Source organism: Lipophrys pholis (genome assembly GCF_963383615.2).
Source record: "Lipophrys pholis genome assembly, chromosome: 3".
NCBI lineage: Eukaryota > Metazoa > Chordata > Actinopteri > Blenniiformes > Blenniidae > Lipophrys > Lipophrys pholis.
Window position 1 is genome coordinate 8,550,353 of NC_137627.1, and position 25,624 is coordinate 8,575,976.

General features: G+C 42.0%; 2 protein-coding genes across 2 annotated transcripts in view; both read right to left on the reverse strand.

Annotated features, from left to right (window-relative positions):
• igsf11 (immunoglobulin superfamily member 11) overlaps positions 1 to 13,881 on the reverse strand; it is a 108,840-nt gene extending 94,959 nt beyond the window's left edge. The window contains exon 1 of the mRNA XM_080459479.1: positions 13,252 to 13,881. Coding sequence (XP_080315605.1) covers positions 13,252 to 13,312 — 61 coding nt within the window. The 5' untranslated portion in view covers positions 13,313 to 13,881. The remainder of the gene's footprint in view (positions 1 to 13,251) is intronic.
• A 4,339-nt stretch (positions 13,882 to 18,220) lies between these two features.
• On the reverse strand, positions 18,221 to 21,297 carry LOC308107901 (uncharacterized protein). Its single transcript, XM_080460490.1, has 4 exons — positions 20,988 to 21,297; positions 20,722 to 20,819; positions 20,346 to 20,555; positions 18,221 to 19,728 (listed from the first exon to the last, which is right to left on the reverse strand). Exons 1-4 carry the CDS (start codon positions 21,007 to 21,009, stop codon positions 19,723 to 19,725), a joined length of 336 nt encoding a protein of 111 aa, XP_080316616.1. The 5' UTR covers positions 21,010 to 21,297; the 3' UTR covers positions 18,221 to 19,722.
• Positions 21,298 to 25,624: the final 4,327 nt, after the last annotated feature.

Genomic DNA, 25,624 nt, shown 5'->3' on the forward strand with positions numbered 1-25,624 from the left:
GTGTCTGCTCCAGTGATGTTCGAGATATTGCCATATAGGAAACACATGACGGATTTTCACTGCTTCTTGCTCCCCGGTAACATTTGCCTCCACATCCGTCTGTTTATTGTTCAGCATGAGGATTGCAGCTCGTCTCAAGTACCATTAACACTCTCTACTGAGCCATTTCCTAGGTGTATTTAGATAGCTTTGCAATGTCAAGTGCAATACTATCAGCACACGAGCAGATGGAGAAGGTTCTAGCTCTCAGAGCCACTTTGATATGAGTCACACAAAATTCGGTCGGACACAGCGTTAGTCTGGAGACGCCCAGAGCCTCCAGGGCAAAAAAGAGGGACAGGTCTGTGTTGCGAAGTAATCCAGCCCAGTGCTACGTTTATGGTATTAACAACCAATCAAGACAGTCATTGTAGCTCAATGTGAGTGCTCATTAGCTCTTCATCATTCTGGCTCCAGATATGAAGAGGGTCTCTTTAATTGTATAACTGTTATCCGGCTTTTTGTGGGTGTCACAATAAAATCTGCGTCTTTATGATTCTCCAGAGTGAGCAACTTTCTTTGTGTGTTTTATTTCCCTGCACACACAGTTGATGTCATGTGGGACGAGTGCGTATGTGGACCCAGATTCCATTATTGTGTTACGCTTATTTAAAGCTCATCCAAAAGCTGGGATCTACTTAAAAGGCTTTTTGTAGTATACTGGACAAATAGGCCACACACACACACACACACACACACACACACACACACACACAGTGTGTCAGTGAGGTCTATGACAATACTACTATCTGGCATTATCAGTTAAGTCTGTGCAATACCCTGGTGATATCTGTGTGTGTGTGGGTGGACGGGTTGAAGGATGTTTGTGTGTGTGCCAGGTTGCATGGATGGGTCGGTAGGTATGTCTTGTTGGAGCTCGTGTTAGTGATGGTGAACTTGGCCTCTCGTGGTCTGGCACTACCACTATCTAGGGCCGGGTGGATTTGCATATTGAGTACATTACGAACACGGAGCAGTGTGCAGAACGCTGAGCGCTGTTTTCCCCGCCCCCACCACCAGTCTCCAGGCTGTGAGGGAGGGCAACCAGATTAGACAGTAGAAGCATGGATTAAGGGTTGAAGGGGCACGAGCAGCATATGGTGCCCCCTGATATCTATGGCCTTTATACTGTTGTTCGGCTAACGCTGCTTACGTGGCCATGTCCAACAGCAGGTCTCATGGGTATATACGATCTGTGGTCATGCTCTATTTTTCATTTGACCTTAAAAGTTGATCATGTAATCTCAACAACTTTTATTGGCTCAAAGATGAAAAAAAGTTAAAACATACATGGTGCAATTTCTTCAATAGGTGATATGACATACTCTGAGTACATTAAAATTTGTCTTGAATGAAGAGCAGGTAGTAAAGTGTAATGGTGGTTAACACTCTAACCAAACAGCAAGACTGTCTGGTTTGAGTTCGAGTCCGGGGCCTTCATTTTAGAAGGAATTGCTCTACCCGGACTACGACATCCTCACACATACACAACAAAGAGGCAAGTGTCTGTCCAGAGAGTAGCCAGCCTTTACCCTTGGTAAACCGTGATGGACACCAGTGACATGAACTGGAGAAAGTGGTATAGAAGCTGGATTGAAGAAAAAAACTCTTTGGGGTGTTTGTACAATGTCATCTCCCATTGTGGGATCAGCATCAGATCAACAAATACTACAATACCAAAATCTATTGCTTTAGGTCTCAGCTGTTTCTTCTATGGTCGTGAGCATGTGCCTGCACCTAACTGACAGTGTTTCTATGTTTGTTTGTGTAGACGTGCATTAATCATGAACGTATGTCTGTAGGTTTCATTTGCATGTACTGTGTGTTCCCCACGTTATCAGAGTCCCACCTGGTGCCCCCTCCCGCTCTGTGGGACACAACAGAGACAATGTTAAGAGTTAAGTCTGCTGTAACAATGCACAGATGGGATCTCTGCCTCTCTCTTTCTGTCGTCCCCATCTCTTTCTCTTCACACACACTCCTCTCTCTCTCTCTCTCTCTCTCTCGCTCTCTGCCTAATGCGCCAGTCTTCCTGGCTGTTCACATGCATCAGATTTGACATGCTCATTCGTTGTCTGCAAGGACAGAACAACCAGGGACTACTTTTCAGGCTCATCCTCATCCCTGGAAAGTCATTTGTGCATCGACAGAGTGTGTGGGAGGACCGAGCAACATAGACAGGCAGGAAAGAAATGTGTGTGAAAAAGTGGCGCAGAGCGCAACAGAGAGTGGAACAACAAAAATGGCAAAATCGGTAAAACACGGCAATGCAAGACAAAGGAAAACGAGAGTACAAGGAGGACAGGGATGAACATTGTGCCATGTAGGTCATGGTGAAGAGGGAGGGATAAGTTGGGCCTGTGTTTTAGAAGAATGACACCTGGGAGAGTGAGAGTGCAGAAGAATAGCACGGAGGAGAGAAAGTGGCTCGAGGGCACCGTACAAAAGAGGGACTAATAATGAAACTATGGAGAGCTGCTGCACAGTCTTTTCTACAGGGAGTGATTCAGGCAGTTAACACACATTTACTGAGAGCCAAAGTGTGCCACACTGAGAGCTCACCTCGCACTGCTCTGCGGATGTCTCATTCTGTCGTCCTAACTAAGCACACAATGACTCTGCACTGGCTGGGGCAAGTGGGACGCTGACCTAAAGCAGATAGAGTAAAGGACGTTTAAGAGGTAGTCTGTGGAGGAAAACAAATTCCAGATATTCTGCACGAAAGAAGACTTTCCAAGTGTACTTTTTTGATGATTTTACTCACCAGATTTGAACACAAATATATGCATTCCCTTATGTGATGTTTTTTTCTTTTAACTGTAATTTATAACCCCGTTTGGAATGTTGCTGTTAAAAAATTTCCCCCTGTGATTCTCAAAATGTCTCTATTCTATACTTTGTATTCTTCACAAGAGGCTGGCTCAGTTTTTTTTACTTTGTTTTTACGTTTCTCTGATCGTCATCCGTAGAGGTTAAAACACACAGAAGGGAGGTCAACCCCAGAGAAAGGGTATTTAGCTAAATGAGTGAACTTCCTGAGTATCAAAATAAAATGTGTTCTTATTGCTTATCTATCACACTTGGAGGTCACTTTATATCTTTTAACATGGCCTCATTACGTTTCATTTATTATCATTTGTTTTCAAACTAAAGTTTTTCAGTGATTTATGTGCAGTCCAGATAGATTATTGCCTGTGTATTTAGAAAGTGGTAAAATAATCCAGTCGACGCTAACTTATACCACTGGTTCGATTAAGATCCCTGCTATTGCCAATGAGGAAGCAGTTTTCCACCTCTTAAGTAAGCCATTGAGCAGTTGACTTCATTCCTTACGTTCCTCCAGCCACTAAATTTCCATAGCACAGTCAAGTGTATAACTGCTCTAGACTTATTTTCCTTCCATTGACTCTCTTCATTGCTTATGTTTGCACTTTACCCACAAAAGCTCCTGCTTGGGTTCGAAAAGAGGGGTGAATGGCGAGGGTTACACCACGCCAGTAATTGATGAGCCGGCGAAGCATCAGAGCAGCATGATGTACAATTGGATAAAGATCAAACCTTCTTTGCAAGTAAAACGAAACAAAGACTCCAATCTGTCTCAGTCAGGTGAGAAATAGGTTTGTATTTCCCAGATGGACTTGCATCATTGATGGCGCTTGCAGGGTTACGGGTTCAATCCTCAACCCCGCATCACGCGGTCTGAAGTGTCCTTGGATGAGACAATGAAGTTTAAATTGCTCCCAATGGTTACTGTAAAGCGCTTTGGTGAAAGCACTGCAGAAATGCAGTCACTGGGAGATTTCCACAGGGAAAAAGAGTTCAATAAAGAATTTATGTCTGTTTCAAACATAACTAAATAACTAAAAAATTACTAAAAGAAATCAACTTGTTATTATTTTATGTTTCTTTTCCCTAGCTTTCGTATTCAGACGGTATATTTTATCTTGTCGGGCTGTTGAGGGATTAATTTATTTCATTTGAGTGTGAAGCCTGCATGGTCTCTCATGGATTTAGCGTTTTCCCCATTGTATAAACGCACGCCTGTTCATTAAGGACCCGTACACATGTCGTACACCTCTCTGTATTTGCCCTGTGATGAACTGTCGACTGGGCCAGGGATGAAGAAGATGGATGAATATAATAACAAAGTGTAGCCCTGTTCCCAGATCCGTAATTCAATTGACGCCCCCAAAAAAATCAACTTTAAGACTTTTAAAGCCTTTAAAAGTCCGTAGCTTGACAATTTCTGACTACACCAGTTACTGTAACTGAGCACTGTAATACTGCAAGCAGGGTAAATGAACTTGAGAAAACCCCTCAAATAAAGGAACAGCAAGTGTTTTAACCCAACAGCAAGTTTATGAATTACCTATGGCTGTGAAAAGCCCTGGGCATATTTAATGCAGGAGAATCTGGCCCCTTTTCACTTTGTTCCCCTCTGTTCTCTTTCTCTTTGCAGTTTTCTGCTTTTTTTCACCCCTTTCGCAGCAAAACATCATCGAGTGTCGGGACAACGGGCCCAGTTCACCTGCTCCAACTGACCACGGTGGTTTTTTCCCAAAGAGGCTAAATTGATTTGTCTTGAAAGAGAAACGCAGCAGAGGATTTCACAGAACTACCTTGAATCGGAGGGGGTAAACTGCACACGGTGAAGGTAATTTCCTTAAAACACAGTGGATGAAGTGTATATACGGCAGTGCTGAACAGTTTTCAATCTCTTCTGAAAACATATCATGTCCGAGACTTTTGACCCTCGAAAGCTTTTAAAAAACTGATAGGGAGAGAAATTATTTCTGGAGGTGCTCTCAGGTGGGCGGCTGACGTTAGAGGTGGTCATTACAGGAAAACACAGACGACCCACTGAGTGCAACACCATGCAATTTCCAAAAATGATATTCATGAAGAACATGAAATTATCCGCGGTGTATTATTGGATGCCTGCACAATTATCTGGTCAAGGCGACTGAATGGGCCACCACGCACTCGTAGCTGCTCTCGGGGTCTTCATTATCTCACAGTGCGACACCCACCGGTTCGCCCTCTGGGTTCATCAAGTGCTGTAAGGTCATTTAGCCTCTGTGTGGATCAATTAACAATCAATTTCAAATTAGGGATGCAACGCCAGTGTGCCGCAGTGTACAGTTGGAAAAAAAATTAATAAATAAATCCTATATATAGTTCTTGCTTTAGGACACACTTGTGTAAGGAGGCTCTGACCCAAAATCACCCACAGCTGAATCTCCATTCTTGATCCTCAGACTGATGTAAACGCAGCTCCTCAAGTACGTCAGCACTTCCACCACCTGTCCGTCACCATGACCTGAGAGGGAAACTGCACGATACCCCGAGGCAGATGTGCATTTTCTTTTTCTTTTTTCTTTTTTTTTTACAGTGCTGCTCAGCATATCTGTGAAAGGGCAAAATAATATATCATCCTATATCAAAATCACTCCCGTCATACGGTAGGTCTTGATGTTACCTATAACCAGTTAAAGTGGGGGTCTGGTTACTGTCAAGGTCAGTTCCTCCACATTATTAGAGTAAGTTGTGCTTTCAGTTATTGGGCGAATGAGACAATGTCACAACAAACCAATCAATAAAATCCTGATGTAAGAAGAGATTCTTTTGTTTAATGGAAATATCCCAAAACATCCGAGCAGCAGCAGCAGAATCACAATGAAGGTTGGCGGTTTAATCCCCCATACTGCCGTGTGTGTGTGTGCGTGCGTGCGACTGGTGGGAAGCACCAAAATGCACCATATAAGTGAGATCATTTTTCAATTTTCAGCAGAAACAAAAACCAAACGATGTTTTTGAAACTGGTTTGAAAAACATGAACCTGCTTCCATAAACGGAACCAAAGTGAACCCATAGTGGGATCTGGTGAGCCCACAGCTTGTGGTAATGACTTGGAAATGAAGTCATACAGTCTCAAATTGCGTACTTACACAATCATACAAGCTATTTTGAGTCCTGGAGTGTGCTCACGCTGTAAACAAGTCAACAGGCGCTGTGAGTACCTGGATAGCGAAGAGAAAGGTCAGAAGGTTAAGTGGAAGTGAAGCAAGGCTCGTTTCCTACACTCACTATCATGGTGACACAGAGGAGGCTGCAGCTGCTGCGGCGTCTCAGTAAACTCATCACAATACAAACAACACTGATATTTAAATAAAGCAGAGTAAATAAGGCTGGACGATATTTATTTGATATCTAATCAGACACCCATTAATAAGGTGAAAGGTCATGAACAGTGATTGAAGCATTTAAACAGAAGCGTCAAACCTTCTTCTCAGCTTGGTCTTCTGCTTTAAAATGACTTTATTCAATGAGTTAGCTTTTTTTTTAAGTTTCAAATGTAATTTTTCTGGCTTAACTTTCCTTTGCCATTTTAAATTTTATCTTGTTTGAGCTGTATAAGCAATTTTCTCTACTTTTTATTTCCTTTTTTTTCCCCAATCGTGTCTTGCATTTACTGATTACATATTTATGTCTGAAATCACTCGTATCAAAGCCATGACACAAATAAAGTCTGAAACGTTAACGTTTGATCCAGGCAGCCATAGGTTCAGGCATCGTTTAGATAAGGGCATTTATATGTAGTCAAATGTTGTGCAAGTTTATTAAATTAATAATACCGAATTACAGTTCCTTGTGGTTTTTTGTTTTGTTATAATGAACACACATTATATTTTGTTGCGTTTTAGTTGATCAGTCATTATTTAAGTGCTATTTTTTTAACTGCACAAGTCCTCATAATACTTTTCCTTGAAATAAATAGATTAACAAACTAATGAAAGTGAGAAGATGTCTCGAATGTTAATGTTACCCACAGTGGTAATCTTTCATGTCGCAGTCAAAATGACAGTTAATTCAGAACTGATGAGGCACCACTGCAGTAAACACGAGTTTAGTGACGCAGTAAATAGGTTTGACTAAAACAACTTGACAAAAGTAACAAGTAACAGACTTGACTAGCTGGGTAGGTACATGTTTTAATAGTAACCTGTATGTCACTGACAAATGTAATAGTTTTATAGAAAAGCATCACTTTATAACATCATTTTATGTAATTATTCCCAACACTGGTAATATTATGTGATTGAGAACTCCTAACTATAATCTGTGTGTAAAACTAGCAGAACAACTTCTAATGATTATGATTATATATGATTGATGATATATGATTAAGTCGATGTAAAAAAAAAATAAAAAATCAACTTCGACAAGAAATAGACGTTATTGAAAGGTCAACGATAAGCAACTGGTGCCTCCAAGGCTGTTCCCAATGTACCTATATAATGTATATGTACCACCCTGTTTCAGTTTATTTTAAAATACATTTACAAACCTCTGCAAGTAGAAAGAAAATCAAAGTGCAAAGATGAAAACAAGCAAACAGAGGAGCTGGAATCCCCCTTATGAAGCGACATGAGACGGGAGATTTGTGATCGGTGGATCAAACTGAGAAGGATATCACAGTCAAGGGGAGAGCTTGCTTTGGGAACCAACTCGAATTTATTTGCCATGGGAATAAGAGGATCGGAGCACAAACACCCGGCCTGTGAGCGCACACCTGTGGGAATATGTGTGCACGTGCAGGGGCATTTTCTTCAGCATTGATCCGAGCTCATAAAGGCTCACAATGATAAACACGGCAACTATTCTTGGTAATTCCGCAGAGCAACTTAACGATCCTGAAGCATTCACTGAGTGGAAACCATCATATATCAGTAATGAAACATATCGGAGGGCTTTTCTCATTTGAAACTCAATCAATATTGATAGTGATGACATGAATGATGCAAAACGGGCTTATTTTATGAAGGAAAGAGAAGTAACGCAGCACATCTTTAGAGAGACAAACTAATACCTCGTTAAAATGTAGTTCTTTTTCCTTTAAATATGTGGATTTAAATATTCACCACTGTTTTAAAACATGTTTGAAATGATATCTCAGTGATAAATGGCTGATATTGTACTATGTCAAAGCCTCCAGGGACACAGTTATTCTGTTCAATCACGTCCTGTGGAAAGCCCCTGTTCAAGGCTTGAGTTGGCTGCTGACTTTCACACATGACTTTACTTTGATTAAAATGTACTGAAGGGGCTTCTTTTATCACCACGTTCTCGAACAATCGCAGACAAGGAGTGACATCAAAAATGACGTGCGTGGAACAGTAAGTGCACTCATGAATGTGAAGGATTAATTTGTTGTACGAGTTGCCAGATCTGTAAAAGAAATAAATAAATTGTTACATCAATGGTGTCTCTCATGTGCTCCGTCAGCACAGGTCTCAGTCAAACCTCAAGAACCAGCAAGGCAAAACTGAGTGGATCTTCAGGGGTGCCAGGACATGAGGAAGACATCTGCTTTAAATATATATAAGCCCTGGGCTCGAGACACACACACACACACACACACACACACACACACACACACACACACACACACACACACACACACACACACACACACACACACACACACACACACACACACACACACACACACACACACACACACACACACACACACACACACACACACACACACACACACACACACACACACACACACACACACACACACACACACACACACACACACACACACACACACACACACACACACACACACACACACACACACACACACACACACACACACACACACACACACACACACACACACACACACGAAAGAGAGAGGAAAATCAAGCTAAAAGATCCTCTCATTCAAACGTCCCCAACCTGTCACAGTATGTTACAGAGAGAGAGATCCTAGTATATTCACCTAAAGCATGTAGATTCAATTATGTTCTTAGGTCTAGCCATGGATTTTATCTTTTAGCTTTGTGAATTATACCATAGCCTCTGCACCAGTTAAATAAATGCACAAAGCCCTATTGCAGGACTGCAGTGAGTGATGTCGCCTTTTGAAGGTTTCTGAACTAACATCCACTCTTGCAATTATCATAGTTAAGCAACAGAGGAATTATATGCTGCCTCTTGAAGCACACTGAGGTAAAGCTGGTTACTGTTCAAACCGCGGCGCCGACTCTCACTGCTGCTTTGATTCACCGATAAAAGGTTGCCGAGTAGCTTACGACTTGTAAAATTGTTTAAAATACTCCAGCTGCTCTTTGTTTGCGAGGCGTGACACAGAAGTACTGAAAACTGCCCCTCTGAATGGAACCGGAGAGCAAAGCCAAGTTTAAGCGCCAGATAAGCTCCTGTTTTACACAAGCGACACCCTGTTTCTTCACCACACCCGAATGATGCACCGACAGCATCACCCTCGTGATTCACTCATGTTTCTCTCATTTGCCACTCTGATTAAAGGTACAACTAAACCCAAAAACCTCAAAGCACCAAACCTCCAAGCCCCCGAACCTCTGTGAACTGACCACATCAGATGTTTGCCCCAGATGCTTGGCCAACTGCCGCGCAGCAGGGCGGCCTGTGTGGACTCTTTGGGGCCTGGTTTTAATGTGTGCTTAAGAGACCGAGGGACCAGGCAAATGCCTCTCTCTCCCTATCCCTCTCTCTCTCTCTCTCTCCCTCTCTCCTCCAAATATCTGCCCATCATTTATTCATTTACACTCCCAGGTCGGCCGCTGCTGCCATCATCTGAGGACCGCGTCGTCTGAAGTTCTCGCCGCCTCTGTCGCTCAAACACACGAACACGGGCGCATGCACTTTGCGAGCGGTCCCAGAGGTCTTTTAATTTTTTTTGAGAGGCTATTTTTAGTATGAAAAATAATCGAGGTGGAAAGTTCCATCTGTCCGACACTCTTGTTCCAGCTGCTCCTTTTTAGCAGCAGGCGGAAAGAAGAGGGGGCAAAAAATAAAAAATAAAAAATCCCTGCTTATCAGATGAGTCGAACACATGACTTTTTTTTTAATAATCGTATGCATTTTGCATTCGCAGGAAGGAGAGGAGCAGTGGACCGACTTAGATGACAGATGAACTGAGGAGCAAAAAAAATACCTGTGGTTAAAAAAAAAGAAGCAGATTCATCAGAATACCTGCTGCGATGTGTCATTTTTACATGTTTGTCTTTCGAATCGAATATCGAATTAATGTGCAGCAAAATAAATTAACAAAAAGGGATCTATGCTTTGACATTGAAAGAACTAAATATAAGCGTAAATAAGTACTTGGTGTGGGCCGGCTTGCATTTTTGCCACACAGCAAGCAGATCCCCAGTGTGAGGAGTTTCCATGTTCTTCCTGTGCATGCATCGGTTATCAACTAATTTTTCTCTTTGCAATCTATAAATTTGTGACTGTAAATTGGCCCTAACTGTGAATGAGTGGGTTTGTTTGCTTGTTGTCGTGTATTTGCTCGGTTATGGATTGATGACCCGTCCATGTACCCTGCTTTTTGCCCATTGTCAGCAGATCGTTTCCACTATAAGAGATTGACGGATCACTTGGACGGGTTATTGTCACTTTCCCACATTGATTGTCCAAGTTTCCATCCAGATAGTTGAATACATTTTCCTCCGAAAACCAACAAAACACACTCCCACACTATTGTGTACCCAGTGCACTTCAAAGTGCTTGACAGAATAAACACGCAAACGCGAAATACTTGAATGTAAATAACAGACAAACCAGGATTTCTCGGTAATTTCATACCAGGACTTTCAGCCGAGCCTCAAAGGTTAACACGCTCACAGGAAAAGTGGGGAGAAGAATTGGTCTAAGTTCAGCTTTGAAGCAGACATGAATGCCTTGAATGTCAATGAGCTTCAGGAACACTGCATGTTGTCTATTTTTTTTTCCCCCTTCCTTTATGCTCGATTGCTCCTTGTTCTCACTGGACTCCTCATTCCAAACACTCGGAGAGCGAGATTGAAGCCCGGAGGCTAATCTCAACATTTCTGCGTATGCAAATTGAAATGTTCTATAAGACGTGTTGTGCAGACAGCCAAAACAAACAAAAGCGGTGGAAAAGTTCAGAGCAACAGCTTCCGCTCGGATTTTTAATTCGCTTGAATTGATTGAACCTCCGGATCGCTGCCACACCCCTTGAGGGTTGTTCCGGGATGGATCGTTACACCGGGGTATCGCAAACAGAGCGGATCTATGCTGGTCTCGCGAGGAGCCGGTCATTGTGACAGCAGTTGAACCAATCAGCTAATTAGCATAAAGCATCCACTGGTTACGCTTGCAACTTTCCCAAACCCTCCTCAAACAGTTGAAGCAACAGAAGATCAAAAACAACCCTGTCTTTGATCACGGCAGTAGTAAAATGGCCACTTCAAACTGAGAAAAGACATTTGGGTATGTATGTGTAACTGGGGAGCACTGATGATGGAAGGAGGAGGAAAAACCCGCCTTCTATCTCTGGCTTTTGTTGTCACATCGAGAGCCACAGTGTTACTTCCTTGAAAATTGACATGCAGAGTGAAAGAAATCACTTCCATCTCTCTGTATAACAACCTAAACCAGTCTGGTGTCTGTTAACATGGATCCAAAACAGATCAATCGAGTCGCAGTGTCTGACACGCAAAACGTGGAGGTCAGTTCACACAGCCAAAACAAGCAACCACAATCAATACCAACTTTGCTGCATTGAAACTTATTTATAGTAACTCCCAACCAAGAGGCGATGGGAGCGAAAAAAGAAAAAAAGATTGTGCAGCTTCCTTCTGAACAAGTTTGCTTGTTAACAGAGTTGCTGAACTCACACTGTTCAGGAAGTCATGTGAGGATGAACTTTCGACAAAAGCCAAACAAAGCAGTGCTCTTTTATACCTAACAGCCATGTAGACACTGATTTGAGGAGAAACTCAGATCATGTGCTACCCCCCGTGTGTGTGTGTGTGTGTGTGTGTGTGTGTGTGTGTGTGTGTGTGTGTGTGTGTGTGTGTGTGTGTGTGTGTGTGTGTGTGAGTAACATTGAGTAAACCTGACAAGACACCATGCATCCAATCTCTGCAGAGGGAATGGATACAACTAAGTAAGCAAGCAGCAGACTGAAACACCGGGACAATCAGGAGGAAATTCAATCCCACACAATTGTTCTGTCTAAATTGACATGTCAACCCAGTGCATGTGTTTGCATGGTCCACTGGAGGTGTCCTGACATGAAGCTCAGGGGCGAGTGATGTTGTATTTGAGATTTTTTCTTGCTCACTATTTTTGCAATAAGAATGGAAATGTTAAAATACTATTATAATTTTTATAATGATTCTATTTGAGAATGTATAGAAAATAAATATTTAGTGGTTATTAATGTACATTCAGCCAACCATTTGGCTTTAATTATTAATATAAATGATTAATTATTCGTGCTTATCTTACATTTGGATTTTTTTTTTTAATAAAACACACTACAAAACACAAAATGACTCGTTAAATTATGAGTTTTCCCACACTATCTGCAACATGACAACTTTCTTTCTTGGAAAGTTGGAAGAAGAAAAAAACGCACCTGAGCGAAAGAGCAGTTTGAACGTTTTGAATAAGGTAAAGAAAAAGAAAAAGAACATATACACACAGTAATATCCCCATGGAGTGAATTGTGGGTATATACACCGGTTGTTATCCGTTCGCCTGTGCTGCCTGGTCACTACACTCGTTAATCGGACGGATTACAGACGCAGGCTCCCTCCAACGTCTACTCCGTTTCTATTTCAAAACACAGACACTCCCCCGCCGCTTTACTGCCTTATCTTTGACTGTACAAGGGGAAAAAGGGCCAATGTACACATGTAACACCTTGTTTTGTGTAAAACGCGCGCAAGCAAATTAAATCGAGTCAGCGCGAGTCGTGGATGTAATGCGCACAATCAAAAGAAGTGCTCTGGGCAGAGAAAGGACAAGGCGACGCGTAACGGGTGGAAAGTCATCCTAAATCAGTGCTCTGGGTATTTTATGTTTTTTCGTTTGTTGAGGAAATGTCGGGGATTTGTCGGCCTGATCCAAACATGCAGTATTAAAGAAGGGTGGGATCAAATGGCTGTGGCACGCGCTCATGGAGAGGTTGAGTCCGTGATACAATTTAATTCCGAATACATCCGTTTTTGCATTACTGATGCAGATGTATTGTTTTGATGACATATCCACGTGACACAACATCTGTAAGCCGTTTGAAACGGACTTCTATCGTCATTGCTACTGTGAAGTACGCGTGTTGTACGCTGCTTGCTTGCAGTTGGCGGAGGCGGCAACACAAGTTTTCAGGAGTCATGAACTTACCCTCCATGCAGAAAATGACCATCCAGGCTATCCATAGGTCTGAGTTGTGAAACTTCACCATGGTTCCGAACTGTTCAGTGAGCAACACTCACTGTCTTTTTTTTTTGTTGTTGTTGTTGTTGTTGCCCCCTTCTATCCAAGAACCTCAGCTCCGCTCAGCTTCCGAAAAGTAAAGTGTCCCTTGTAATTGCGCGACAGCAGTCAAACAAACCCGAGCTTTTACGCAGCGCACATCGGCGGCATATTTCAACAAAAGAAGAAAAAAAAAAAAAAAAACTACGTGAAATGTCCAGATGTCTCATGAGAAAAAACACGCATGTCAATCCAGTGGGCTTTTGTGTCTCCTTCCAGCGCGTTTTATCAACTCCCTTATCCTCGTTCTTTGGGAGCTGCTGCTCACTCCAAGTCTAATTTCTGTCTCAGACCTCTCCAGACATTTTACGCACGCCTGAAATTAAAATGTACGTCCACTTGCTGCTGTTCCAGAATCTGCACACTCTCACTGACAGTGACTTATAAACAGAACAGAAACTGGCACAATTCCCGTCCGCTTGGTGAGTCTCTCTGACGCGTCTTGTTGCGCTCCATGGTTTCTCATCTGTTCTACTGCAGCCGCGCGGACCTCGGGGCAAGTTAGACAGCGCGGTGAGCGACGCCACTTCCTCGTAGAGGTTTTCACGATAAAAATAAATAAATAAAGGAGAGGGGAAAAATGTGCAAACCGCGCAAATGTAATTCATCGGCGGTGCGTAAAAGTGGAGAAAATGCGTGATGGTTGTGCAAGTGGGATGGCAAACAATTAAGCGGTCAATTGGCTCTTATAAACTCTGCTTGAATGAAGCATGTGCAGAGAAAAAAACGAATATGCCAACATCACACCGCAGCGTTGGAAGTCTACAGTGTTATTTGGACGATCAAACTATGGCTCACTCTTATTTCTTATGCTTTTTTTTTTTTTTTAACATAGATCTGCATAGTCCGAATAGTCCGAATCCGAATAGTGACCAAGTACATTTCGCAAAACTATTTGAGTTATAATCAACTAAAAGGACAAATTGCACAACTAATTTACATCAGCATGGTTGCATTTCATATTCAACTCCTTGAAATAAACCCAGACTTGTACAGATGTGCCTTAAAATGACCATCATCCAGCCATCACCTCTGAAATCAAATATTAATATGACACTGGCTTGTGGTGCCCCTCAGGCCTACGTCTATGGGAGATTATTTTAGTATATTGTCATCCAGGAAAAAATCCAGGGTCATCCAGGTTCTTTATTTTCTCAGTAGAAGTCTACTTTTCCTGTTTGAGACTGTGTGGGTGTACGCAGCTTGACGGTGCTCAGCAGCGGATGATTGAGGCGAGCTCGAGCCCGGCTGTTGCTGGGAGACCGCTGACGCCAGACGAGACAGAGACGCGCGTGCCCTCGTGCGGCGCGTGCACGGAACGACTGACAGGAATAGAATAGAATACCTGTGGATATTATTTATAGTACCAATATACAATATTGAATTCCAGGCATGCTCAAAGAAGCCTATAAATAATGATAAACAACAACACAGCATGATAAATCACAAGGAGAACATGACCCTGGCACAATGTATTTTCTTTTTCTGCAATAATGTCTGGAACCATCAGCCTCTTTGATGGTTGTTGCTATATCAGGCCCCACATTCTGAGTCATGTTCACAATTTGTAATGTAAACATCATCATGTCACGGCAGCAGAAATAGCTTACACTGGGTTTTGAACGCAGGTGAGTTTCCCACGTCAAATCACATCATTGTAACAAGACAGAAACTTGGAGGGGGAAAAAAGACCTCCAGACAAGCTTAAGAGCTGTGTGCATGAGGCAAAAGTGAAAACTCAAAAGATATAACAAGTCGCTTGTTAGATTGGGGGAGTGAAGTGTGGCTTTGTGAAAGATGAAACATGAAGTCAAGGACTTAGACAAAGAGCTGCTTTTGGCTCTGTGATTGAAAGAATATACTGAAGAGGCAGAATCAAACGGCTCACATTGAAGCTTCTGATCACACTTGGCTCACCTCAGCACTAAATAGCTGTTCTGTCTTTCTTACCACAGAGGACTCATGGCTTTAGCAAATATCTGTAGCCTTCCAACATCAAAAGAGAAACTGAAATAGCTTCTTTTTCTTTTTTCTCATTTAAATTTTTTCTCTTCCAAATACAGGGGGGGAAAAAAAATTTAAGGCGAAGACAACATGGGATTGCAGAACCTCAGTCATCCCCTCATGCTTTCTTCTACCCCCGAGCTGAATTCAAACATTTAGCCGCCACAGCAGACAAATAAGGTGCAAGCTACAGGCTCATAAGAATTCCCCCGAGGCTTTTCCATCACGCCCTCCATTTATCTCTTCTTCTGCTTGAACTTTAAACTTTTATCCCCACATACCCCTTAAGTCCTCTCATTTAAAAAAAAGAAAAAAGAAAGAAAAAGAAGGAACGCTGACTCGGTTGTAGTTTTGAGGAAAGTACCATGCAGGAAAACAAATTGACTTGCACATTTTGATAAGTGAAAGATGCTCAGAATCGTTGCTTTTGAAAAGCAATGCATCGACTGTGTGGTTGTTGTAATATTTACTTTACATCAGAGTTGCTTTTAAAGTTCAGCTTTAATTATGCCTTCCAGGTAGAGTATACAATTTCATTCATAAAGCACATTTCACATGGTAAGATACAGCATAAAGTGCTTTACTTGTTTGAAACCGAGGCCTTCTCTTTCCCCACAGACATAGAGCGATAGTATAGTCTGTCTGTTGTCAGACCACCATCAATGTGGCAAGAATAATATCCCCATACAGCTCAAGCTAAATCTTGAAATTGCTGTAGGTTGAAGACTGATCAAGACATCCTTCAAATGATCGTGCACAGTCTGTTTGGGCGCTCATTTTTTACATGGAGCAGCAAGTTGCAGCTCGGATTGTTTTTACGTCAGACGTCCTGGTTCCTCCTCAAACTCAAAGGACTGCCAAAAGCCAATGCACCACCAAGAAGATACACCAACAGTAAACCAAACAGACATACTCATGAGTTACAACGTACAACGTAATGCTTCTTAACTTCATGCAGTTTATCCAGACTAAGGTGAGAGGGAGCTGGAGCTTATCCAAGTCAGAGTCCACCATTAACCTAACATATATATGTCTGTGGGAGGAAGTCAGAAGAAAACCTTTCAGTTACATCCTGGTCTAGAATGAAGGCAGGTCGTAGCTGTGACTCCAAACTGCTGGTGCACTATGCCTCATTGACCCCCCCCCCACTAAATAAAAAAGTGGATAATGATTTTATAAAGGTCCCAGTGGTCTTGATGTATGACAGGTTCAGGACAAATGTGGGTGGAGATGATAAGCAGGACATGTTAGGGTTGAATATGAGGGGATGAAAGCTATTCCTCTCACTCAGATCTCCCTCAGCATATAATCTGTTCCACACAGGCGGCATTTGAAGTCAAGCTACATTGTATCAGCCGGAGAAACAATGTCTCTTCCAGTGGAGCTGAATGAAGCAAGACGATGGATGAAAGATGTTGCAAATGGTCCAGTGTGGCTGCAAGTCAAGGTCTATGTGGTGGAAAGGAACGCTTCAGACAGCTGTGGGGTTCGATGTGATCATGAAAAACATAAAAAGACCATACAAGATACTGATTCAGCAGTACTGGACCGTATCTAATCTAATGCCAATAAAACACTTGTGATTTTTTATTTTTTTCAAATTCAGCGACAATTAGTTGAAGCTTAAAAACTGCTCGAAATTGGCCAGTATGGCTTTCTAATTGACAAAAAAAAAATGAAAAAAGAGGATTTGATGCAAACTAAATACGGGAGTTCATGTGGTCAGTTATGCAAAACCTCTGACAGAAATGGGACCAAATTACTTTTTCTTTCCTCCAACATTTTTGTGCAGTTCCACCATATTTTTCCTCCAGACACACTAATATGTGTCAAAATGTCCTTAGAAAACCTATTTTATTTATTTCTAAACTCGAACAAAAAAATAAATAAAAAATCCTATCTAAATACAGGGACTGTATGACTCAACTGAAATAAATCCTTTGTTTGTGCAACATATTGTTAGTTATTTTCTTAGCTGATTAGTTTGGAAACCATAAAGAGAAACAAATTCCCAACGTTATCATGACGAGAAACTCAATTCACAGTGGTCTCTGTTCAGAGAATTTCAGTGCCATTCAGCACTGAATTAAAACAATCAAGAAGCCTGAAATCATTGGCGAGAAAAGCAGCTCAGAAAAATCATCACATCATATTAATCTATAGCCGGTAGCCATGGCTGAGACTCTACAGGCGCCTGATAAGGACCTGGACCTGTGAATGAGGTGTAACGACACTGAGAAATCTGCATGCAGGGCAGCTCCAAGACCAAGGTTAAACAATACAGATGTGGAGAAAGCCAGAATGACATGGCAGGGTACCTGACATAAACAAAAACCTAAATCAACAACAGCAAGGAAAGAAGGGACACGGCAGAATATGCAAATATAATACATTTCTTCTCTGGATCTGCTCGTGCACATGCCAGATCAATGCATCATGACAAATGTTCATCTGATTTCGCTCTTCAATATTCCCTTGCAGCTTAAAATAAAAGACATGTTTCACCATGATGGATGGGTTAAATTGGGCTTCTTCAGCAGCCCCAGAAAGATGCATGCTTGATTTATTATTGATTCCTTTCTGAAACTGCTTCATTCTCCCTTTTTTCCCCCTGCACCCCTATAAAACATTCAAAAGACCTGAAGGAGATCCTCAACGCTAAATGTTGTAATTCTCCCCGCCTGGCAGTCCACAGTAACTTTAATATTGATAACAAATAAACGGCTGATCCTTTGTTTCTGCATTCTTGGAGTTGTTGGGAACCTGAGAGTATTCACCTTTGCCTCTGGTTATTTTCTGCCGGTGCGTGGTTCAAGCTGAGTATATTCCATCTGTATCTCACCAAGTAATTTATTCAGGCAACATCATTCTGGACGAAACAGCGTGACATGATTTACACATTTTCCCCACAGCGTAAGGTAAATTAAAAGAAAATGAAAGTTCCAATCTTATTCTGAATAAAGGTAGAATGTACATCGACTCGTTTTAAAAGCACACATTTGACTGACTGAATTGATCGGTGATGTTCAGCATTTCAGATTGAAACACATTTGACAGACGGACACAAAACTGAAAGGCAGAATTAATCCTATATTGCGTGTGATAAGTCACAATTGACTTAAACCGAGAAATTTGCAGAAGTTTTTGTATTCATTTACTAAAAAAGCTGCATGCGGAGAGTTTGATGACATAATTGGCAATAAAACAACACAGTGGTAAGGAGATGTTGAGAAGGTTTAAATTAATTTGGGGCCTTGGTGCAACATTGTCCACAGCAACATGGACATGAATGGAAACAAAGTTCAATCTCTGCACAGATTTGTCAATTTCCACTTGATAAAATCAGAAAAAATCCCACATACCGTAATACAGTACTCATAGGTTCCTGGATTATCCCTGCCAATCCTACTCCTCAGAATGAGGGTTCCTGCCTTCCTCAGAAACGGACTCTTCTCTTCGTGGAGGCAGAGTCCTGCAAGGTTTCAGTCTCTCTGCTTCCACCTGGTCTGAAGCTGTGATCATTATTCTGCAGAAAACCTGCAGAAGTCTTTATCGGGTCACGTCGCAGCCACATGTCAAAATCACCCAGGAGTGCACGCCGTTCCACATGACATGTTTTGAAGCATTTTTTTGAGTCGTTTTTGCTCACGTGGTTCATCAGACCTGCACCTGATATGTTCAATAACAACCCACAATTACATTTAATTCATTTCACACAATCCGTCTCCATCTGCTGAGGAATATGGTCCCTTTTATATGTATGGCATCATTACACAAGCCTCACTCTCATCCATAAAGCAATGTTTTATATTTCCTCAGGAGATATAAAGCTTCTTAATGTTTTCTTTTTATCTGTAAAGCTGCCTTGAGCTTGGTAAAGATGCCCGAGAAATTAAACGTTTTATTAATTAGGTAATGATTCTATTTGAACCAAGTCCTTTTCTGTGCCCACAGTATTAGCACGCCTATTTTAAATATTATATAACGGAACAAAAATCTGTATTTTGTTCTTTCACGTCAAAAAACGTAAAATCATCATCAATGAAAGCCTGTTCCTTCCCACTCCTGATGGTCACACATCGATTGAACTCTGAGGGAGACTGCTGCCATCTAGTGGTAGAAAAACGCAGAAGCCGTTTCAAAGATAAGAGAACCAACGCTGCGGGCAAAGATTGTTTTTGAAACGTTTACTTCAGTTAGGTACAACATTTTACACAAGACCAGGACATTTCAGTGACAAAATGAAAGTAGGAGGAAAATGTTTCACACACATCTTTTTGGCATTGCATCCAATGAAGGACAGAATATTGAAGAAGTGAGGAACTCCAGGAGGCCTTATTCCTGAAAAACAAACAAAGAAACAATGCAGTTACAACCAAAGGGACCCATCAATGTACAAAGATAGTTGCAAAAAAAGTATACATTTTCTGGTTCTCCCATTTCTCTTGCGGCTGGGGGTTTGTTTTTGTTTTTTCTTAGTATTTGCATGAAAAATACTTAAGCAAAGGCGACCAACGCGTGTCCTTCCATTTTCTCTGAATCAAAACATGTGGAAGAAGTAAATTCTGTTTTGAACTGAGACTAAATGTCCTTATACTGCACAGTAAGGGGCCAAAACAACAAGTGAATATGCAGATCTGAAGGGAGAACAGTTTGACTGAATATAGCACGCACACACACACACACACACACACACACAGCAGGGCGTGTTGTGCCCAGTTTGATTGAAAGAAGTATTGCTGATAAAACCTGCTGTGGAAATCCTGTTCAAACCTACTTTGTCTGCTTTTTAACCGAGGCGTGACAGGTATGTGACCTGTTGGGCTGCATTTCATGACACATTCACACTCCCGACGACTGAGACACTCAAACCTGCACCAAAACCCTCAAAAAAGCCTCAACAACAACAATCTAATGACACAGTGACGTCACTGAAGTGGCAGCAGAAGTGGACCTACCTCATCACTGCTAGAGGACGATGAAGAGGAGGAGGAGGAGCTGCCACCTCCATGTTTCTTCTCTCCCTTCTCCTTCTTCTTCTTCTTCTTGTCTTTTTCACTCCCGTCTTTGCTCTTGGACTTGTCTTTGCTGTCCTTATGACCAGACTTGTCCTTATGACCAGACTTGTCCTTGCTGTCCTTATGACCAGACTTGTCTTTGCTGTCACTCTGAACATATATATACACACACATATAAAACACAAACAAATCATTGGCCTACTCAGCAAATGTATAGATTGCACAGGGGGGGGGACGACGACCCTGAATCACTGATACAATGTCCTTTCAGTGTCTCCGTGAGACTGTACACAACGCACCGCCTTTGACCACCTACCTTTGACTTGTCTTTATCCTTATTCTTACTCCAGGGGAAAGAAATTTCGTCTTTCTGCGCCTCTTTTTTCGTTTCTTTGTCTCCATCATCCCCAAAAGCTACAAATGAGACGGACGCGCAAAAGGCATTCACAAGTCAAGTTGCACACTTGGGGAGGCAGGGAAAGCAAAACTAGTTCGCTTGGGTGTCAAAGTTGTAAAGGTTTGTATCACAGACCCACATTAAGCTTCAGAGAAAGGAACACGACACAATAAAGGTGAGCATACCGTCGCTAAGGTTGAACGACATCTTGTTGGTTTGAGTCAAGCAGTTCCTCTCGCGCACGGTCAATAAGGAAACGCTCCACCTGTCCGGTGTTTCGGATCAACTGGTTTCCCTCTTAACTGGTGACCGACTTCCTTTATCTTCCGTTGTTGCTGCAAACGACTGCAGACGTTCAAAACGAGGCAGGAATCCGTAGTCGTCCTAGTGAACGACGTTTAACCGCATTTATAATAATATTTAAAGTGTCGGAGCGTTTTTGTCAAATCGCGACTGATCTCAGCTGAAGCCGCGCCCTCAGGTAACGAGACAGTCGCTCTACGTCATTGAGGGGGCGGGTCTCCCACCCAGGTCACAACTTTACAGGAGCGGTGACGACCTGTCCACAATTTGATACAAAAGGCGTTATTTTTGGTATTTATGAAAAATAACGTCCCTCCAGAAAATCCTTTGTGACAAACCTGATCTTACTATTGGCAAAATATCATATCCACTGCTTTACATTTTCCAATCAGAAACCTAAATTCATAGTATTCAAATCACTTTTATCCTCATACATAATCACTTTAAAGCACTGCACCAACTCCAAAGCTGTGAAGACCAAAGAGCGTTGTATTGAGTTTTAACTGTAAATTGTATATAGAATTAGTTTCTCTCTCTCTCTCTCAAATTTTTTTTATACCTGTATGTAAATGACTGATGTGAAGGCCGCCTTCTGTATGCATACACAACTCAAGCCTCTTGCTATGTTAATGTCACCTTTTGTACCTTGTATTAATAAAAATCCCCCCCCCCCAAAAAAAAAATTTGGGGAAAATAAATAAATAAAATAAAACTACCTGTCTGCTGACTCCTGTAAACTTGTGACCAGGGTTAGAGCCCCGCCCCCTCAGTGACGTATCAGGACCACCTAAGCACGTGCAGCTGAGTGACAATCACGACCTGACATGTTGATTAAACAAGGATAGAGACTCAGAAAAAGCACAACGCGATAAATTATATTGTAAAGGTGGTTAGACGGCGTTCATCACGACAGCTACGAATCCCTGCCGAGTGTTGAACATCAGCCGTGACTTGCAGCAACAGAGGACGCGAAGGGAAGTCGGTCACCAGTGAACAGGGAAACCAGTTAATCCAAAACACCGCACTCACTGCCGCTTAAAGTCCAGACTTGGATAGTATTTATTACACCCAACGCCCAACCAGGTAATGACCCAGAGTCTTTCACTTTTTCCTTTCAAGCTCCACACTTAAATTGTGTCAGCATCAGAACGCTTTTTAAGATTAATCCTATGAGAATACAAGACTTAGGAAACTCATGCTCTATTAACCTTTATTTCATTCGGTGATATGAAGCACAAATTAAACTTCCAACTGCCTTCACAAATATTTATGTGGAGAATAGATCCAGCAGCTGTACAGTGGTGTAGTGGTTTGTCACATCATAGTTATGAAGTGCCCAGTTTTGCAATCTGGGTTGTGTATTGGTCTTTCTGAGTTTGCTTGTTTTCCCAGAGTTTCATGGGTTTTCTGTTGGTGCTCCAGTCCAAAAACAGACATTTGCTGCTAACTGACGGCTCTAAATTTCCCTTCAATGAAAGTGTGACACTGCTGGGATCCCCTCCAGGTCTCTGCAACCCTAGGTTGGACAAAGTGGTTTAGAAGCTGGATGGATGGCGCTATCCATCGTCTCGATCTGCTGCTTGTATACCGACCACCAGAGTCCAACTTGGAGCCTGTTTAGTCCTGCAATTCAAGCTTGCACCACAAGATGGTGTATGGAGTCACTAAAGGGATCAGCTCGGAATAAGAAGCATGTGACCTGGAAGCTCTTGGCATGACACAGAGGTCTTTCTTCATGCATGATAAGCAGGTTTGCATATTGGATCCAATCTGGCCCACTGCTAATACCAAGACCATCAAAAAAACAACACCACAGACAAAAAGGCTACCCCATATCACAACAAGTAACACAGATAAACTGAAAAGGAATATAAAATCACCAACAGTGACATAACATGACAGTTATTCTCTGCTGGTGCATGATTCAGGCTGATTTTTGTTGTTGTTGTTGTTGTTGTTCCTCTACCATTTTCCATTTGTATCTCACTAACAAATGATTTATTTTGACTGATGGCGATTAAACTTGGAGGAAAACTTCATGCGGCAGAAAAATCCAGAATCACTTCCGAACACAAAAACCAATCCTGGAGACATTTAAATCATTTTCAAAAGCTTTGCTTTTATTAAGTGAAGAATTTTACACAAGACCGGTACATCTTTGCGTCAACGCACACACCCACGTACGCACGCATGCACACACTGCACCCATTTAGAATATTAAAGAAGTGAGGAACTCCGGGAGGCATCAGTTCTGAAAGGATAAAATAAAAACAAACAAAAAAACAATGCAGTTACAGCCAAAAGGACTCGTCACATTTTAATACACCAATTATATAAAATAGTTGCAGAAAAAGCACAAAACCTATTTTCCGGCTGTCTGTCACTGGTTTCTCCTCTGCTTCTCTCAGGGAAGTTTTACATAAAAAATTTTTTTACACAACATGACCAACACTTGTCCTTCCATTTTCTCTGAATCAAAACATGTGGAAGAAGTAAATTCAGTTTTGAACTGAGACTAAATGTCCTTATGCTGCACAGTAAGGGGCCAAAACAACAAGTGAATATGCAGATCTGAAGGAGAACAGTTTGACTAAATATAGCACGCACACACACACACACACACACACACACACACACACACACACACACACACACACACACACACACACACACACACACACACACACACACACACACACACACACACACACACACACACACACACACACACACACAGCAGGGCGTGGTGTGCTCAGTCTGATTGAAAGAAGCATCGATGGTAAAACCTGCTGTGGAATTTCTGTTCAAACCTACTTTGTCTGCTTTCAAACCGAGGCGTGACAGGTATGTGACCTGTTGGGCTGCATTTCATGACACATTCACACTCCCGACGACTGACACACTCAAATCTGCACAAAAAACCTCAAAATAGCCTCAACAAGAATAATCTAATGACACAGTGAAGTCACTGAAGTGGCAGCAGAAGTGGACCTACCTCATCACTGCTAGAGGACGATGAAGAGGAGGAGGAGGAGGAGGAGGAGGTACCACCTCCATCTTTCTTCTCCCCCTTCTTCTTCTTCTTGTCTTTTTCACTCCCGTCTTTGCTTTTGGACTTGTCACTGCTGTCCTTATGACCCGATTTGTCTTTGCTGTCACCCTGAATATATATAAAACACATATCATTGAACTACTCAGCAGATTTATTGATTGCAAACACAAAAAAAAGCCAGAATCACTGATTCAATTTCTTTTTTTTGAAAGAAAGTTCCTTCAGTTGCATTTTTCTCCCTCAAAAACGTTTAAAGCTTTATCTTTGTCAGACTGTACACATGCAAAGCCTTTGACCACCAACCTTGGACTTGTCGTCATCCTTTTTCTTACTCCAGGGGAAAGACCATTCGTCTTTCTGCGCCTCTTCTTTCTTTATTTTGTCCTCATCATTCTCCAAACCTACAAATGAGATGGACATGCAATGGTATTACAGTAAGTCTGAATTAGCATCGTCCAGAAAACAAAACAAAACAAAAAAAACGTTGAGCTTCAAAGGAACAAACACAACATAGTAAATCTAAGCATACTACCCAAAAAATTGAACGACATCTTGTTGGTCTGAGTCTTCCAGGTATCAACACAGCTCACAAACAAAGACAGCCTCACCTGTCCTCACCCACACCACGTGACTGAGCCAAGCCCCGCCCACAAAGGGCCCCAGCTGGGTTTTGCTGCCGCTTGATTGACAGACCATTTCCAGATGCAGGCGGAAAAGCAATAATCCGTCGTGTGTGATAAGAATGTAGGGCGCCTTGGTTGGAATCAACAGGTTCTGGAGAAGCAGCTTCACAGTGGTGCTTTGTACTTTCACATGATGCGCGTGTAGGGCCTTTCTGAGTTTGTATGTTTTCCCTGGGTGTGCAGGGGTTTTCATGCATTTGATGAAAACGGATGGCTCTAAACTTCCTTTAGGCGTGAAATGAATGCGAGCGTGACGCTGTGTGAACTGGGATCCCCTCTGCAACCCTGAGCTCATCCGTCATTGGAACCAACAAGGCAAACACTGTGTGGTGTTTTATCAAGATGATTTCAGGACTGTTGGGGTTTGTTTTTTTGTCTCATTGAGATGCTACTTTAATTTTATAGATTCAACACCATGACATACTGTACCTTTCAAGCTATTTCAAAAGCAGCAACTGTAAAAACCATAAAATGAACCTTTAAAGCAAATTCAGTGACGTGCTGCAGGTAAAACAGACTCACACTTGTCGCCTGCTCAGTCTTGCAATTCGAGTTGCAACCACCAGATGGTGTGATGACTGACTCACCATTTCATATTGAATCCACTCTGTTGCTACCAACCAAGACCATTACAAAACAATGCCAAAGATGAAAAGGCTCCCACAAATATAGACTGCAGCAAGTAACACAAATACACTGAACAAAAATATAAACCAAACACTTTAGTTTTTGCTCCGATTATTCATGAGCTGAACTCAGAGACTAAAGACTTTTTCTATGTACA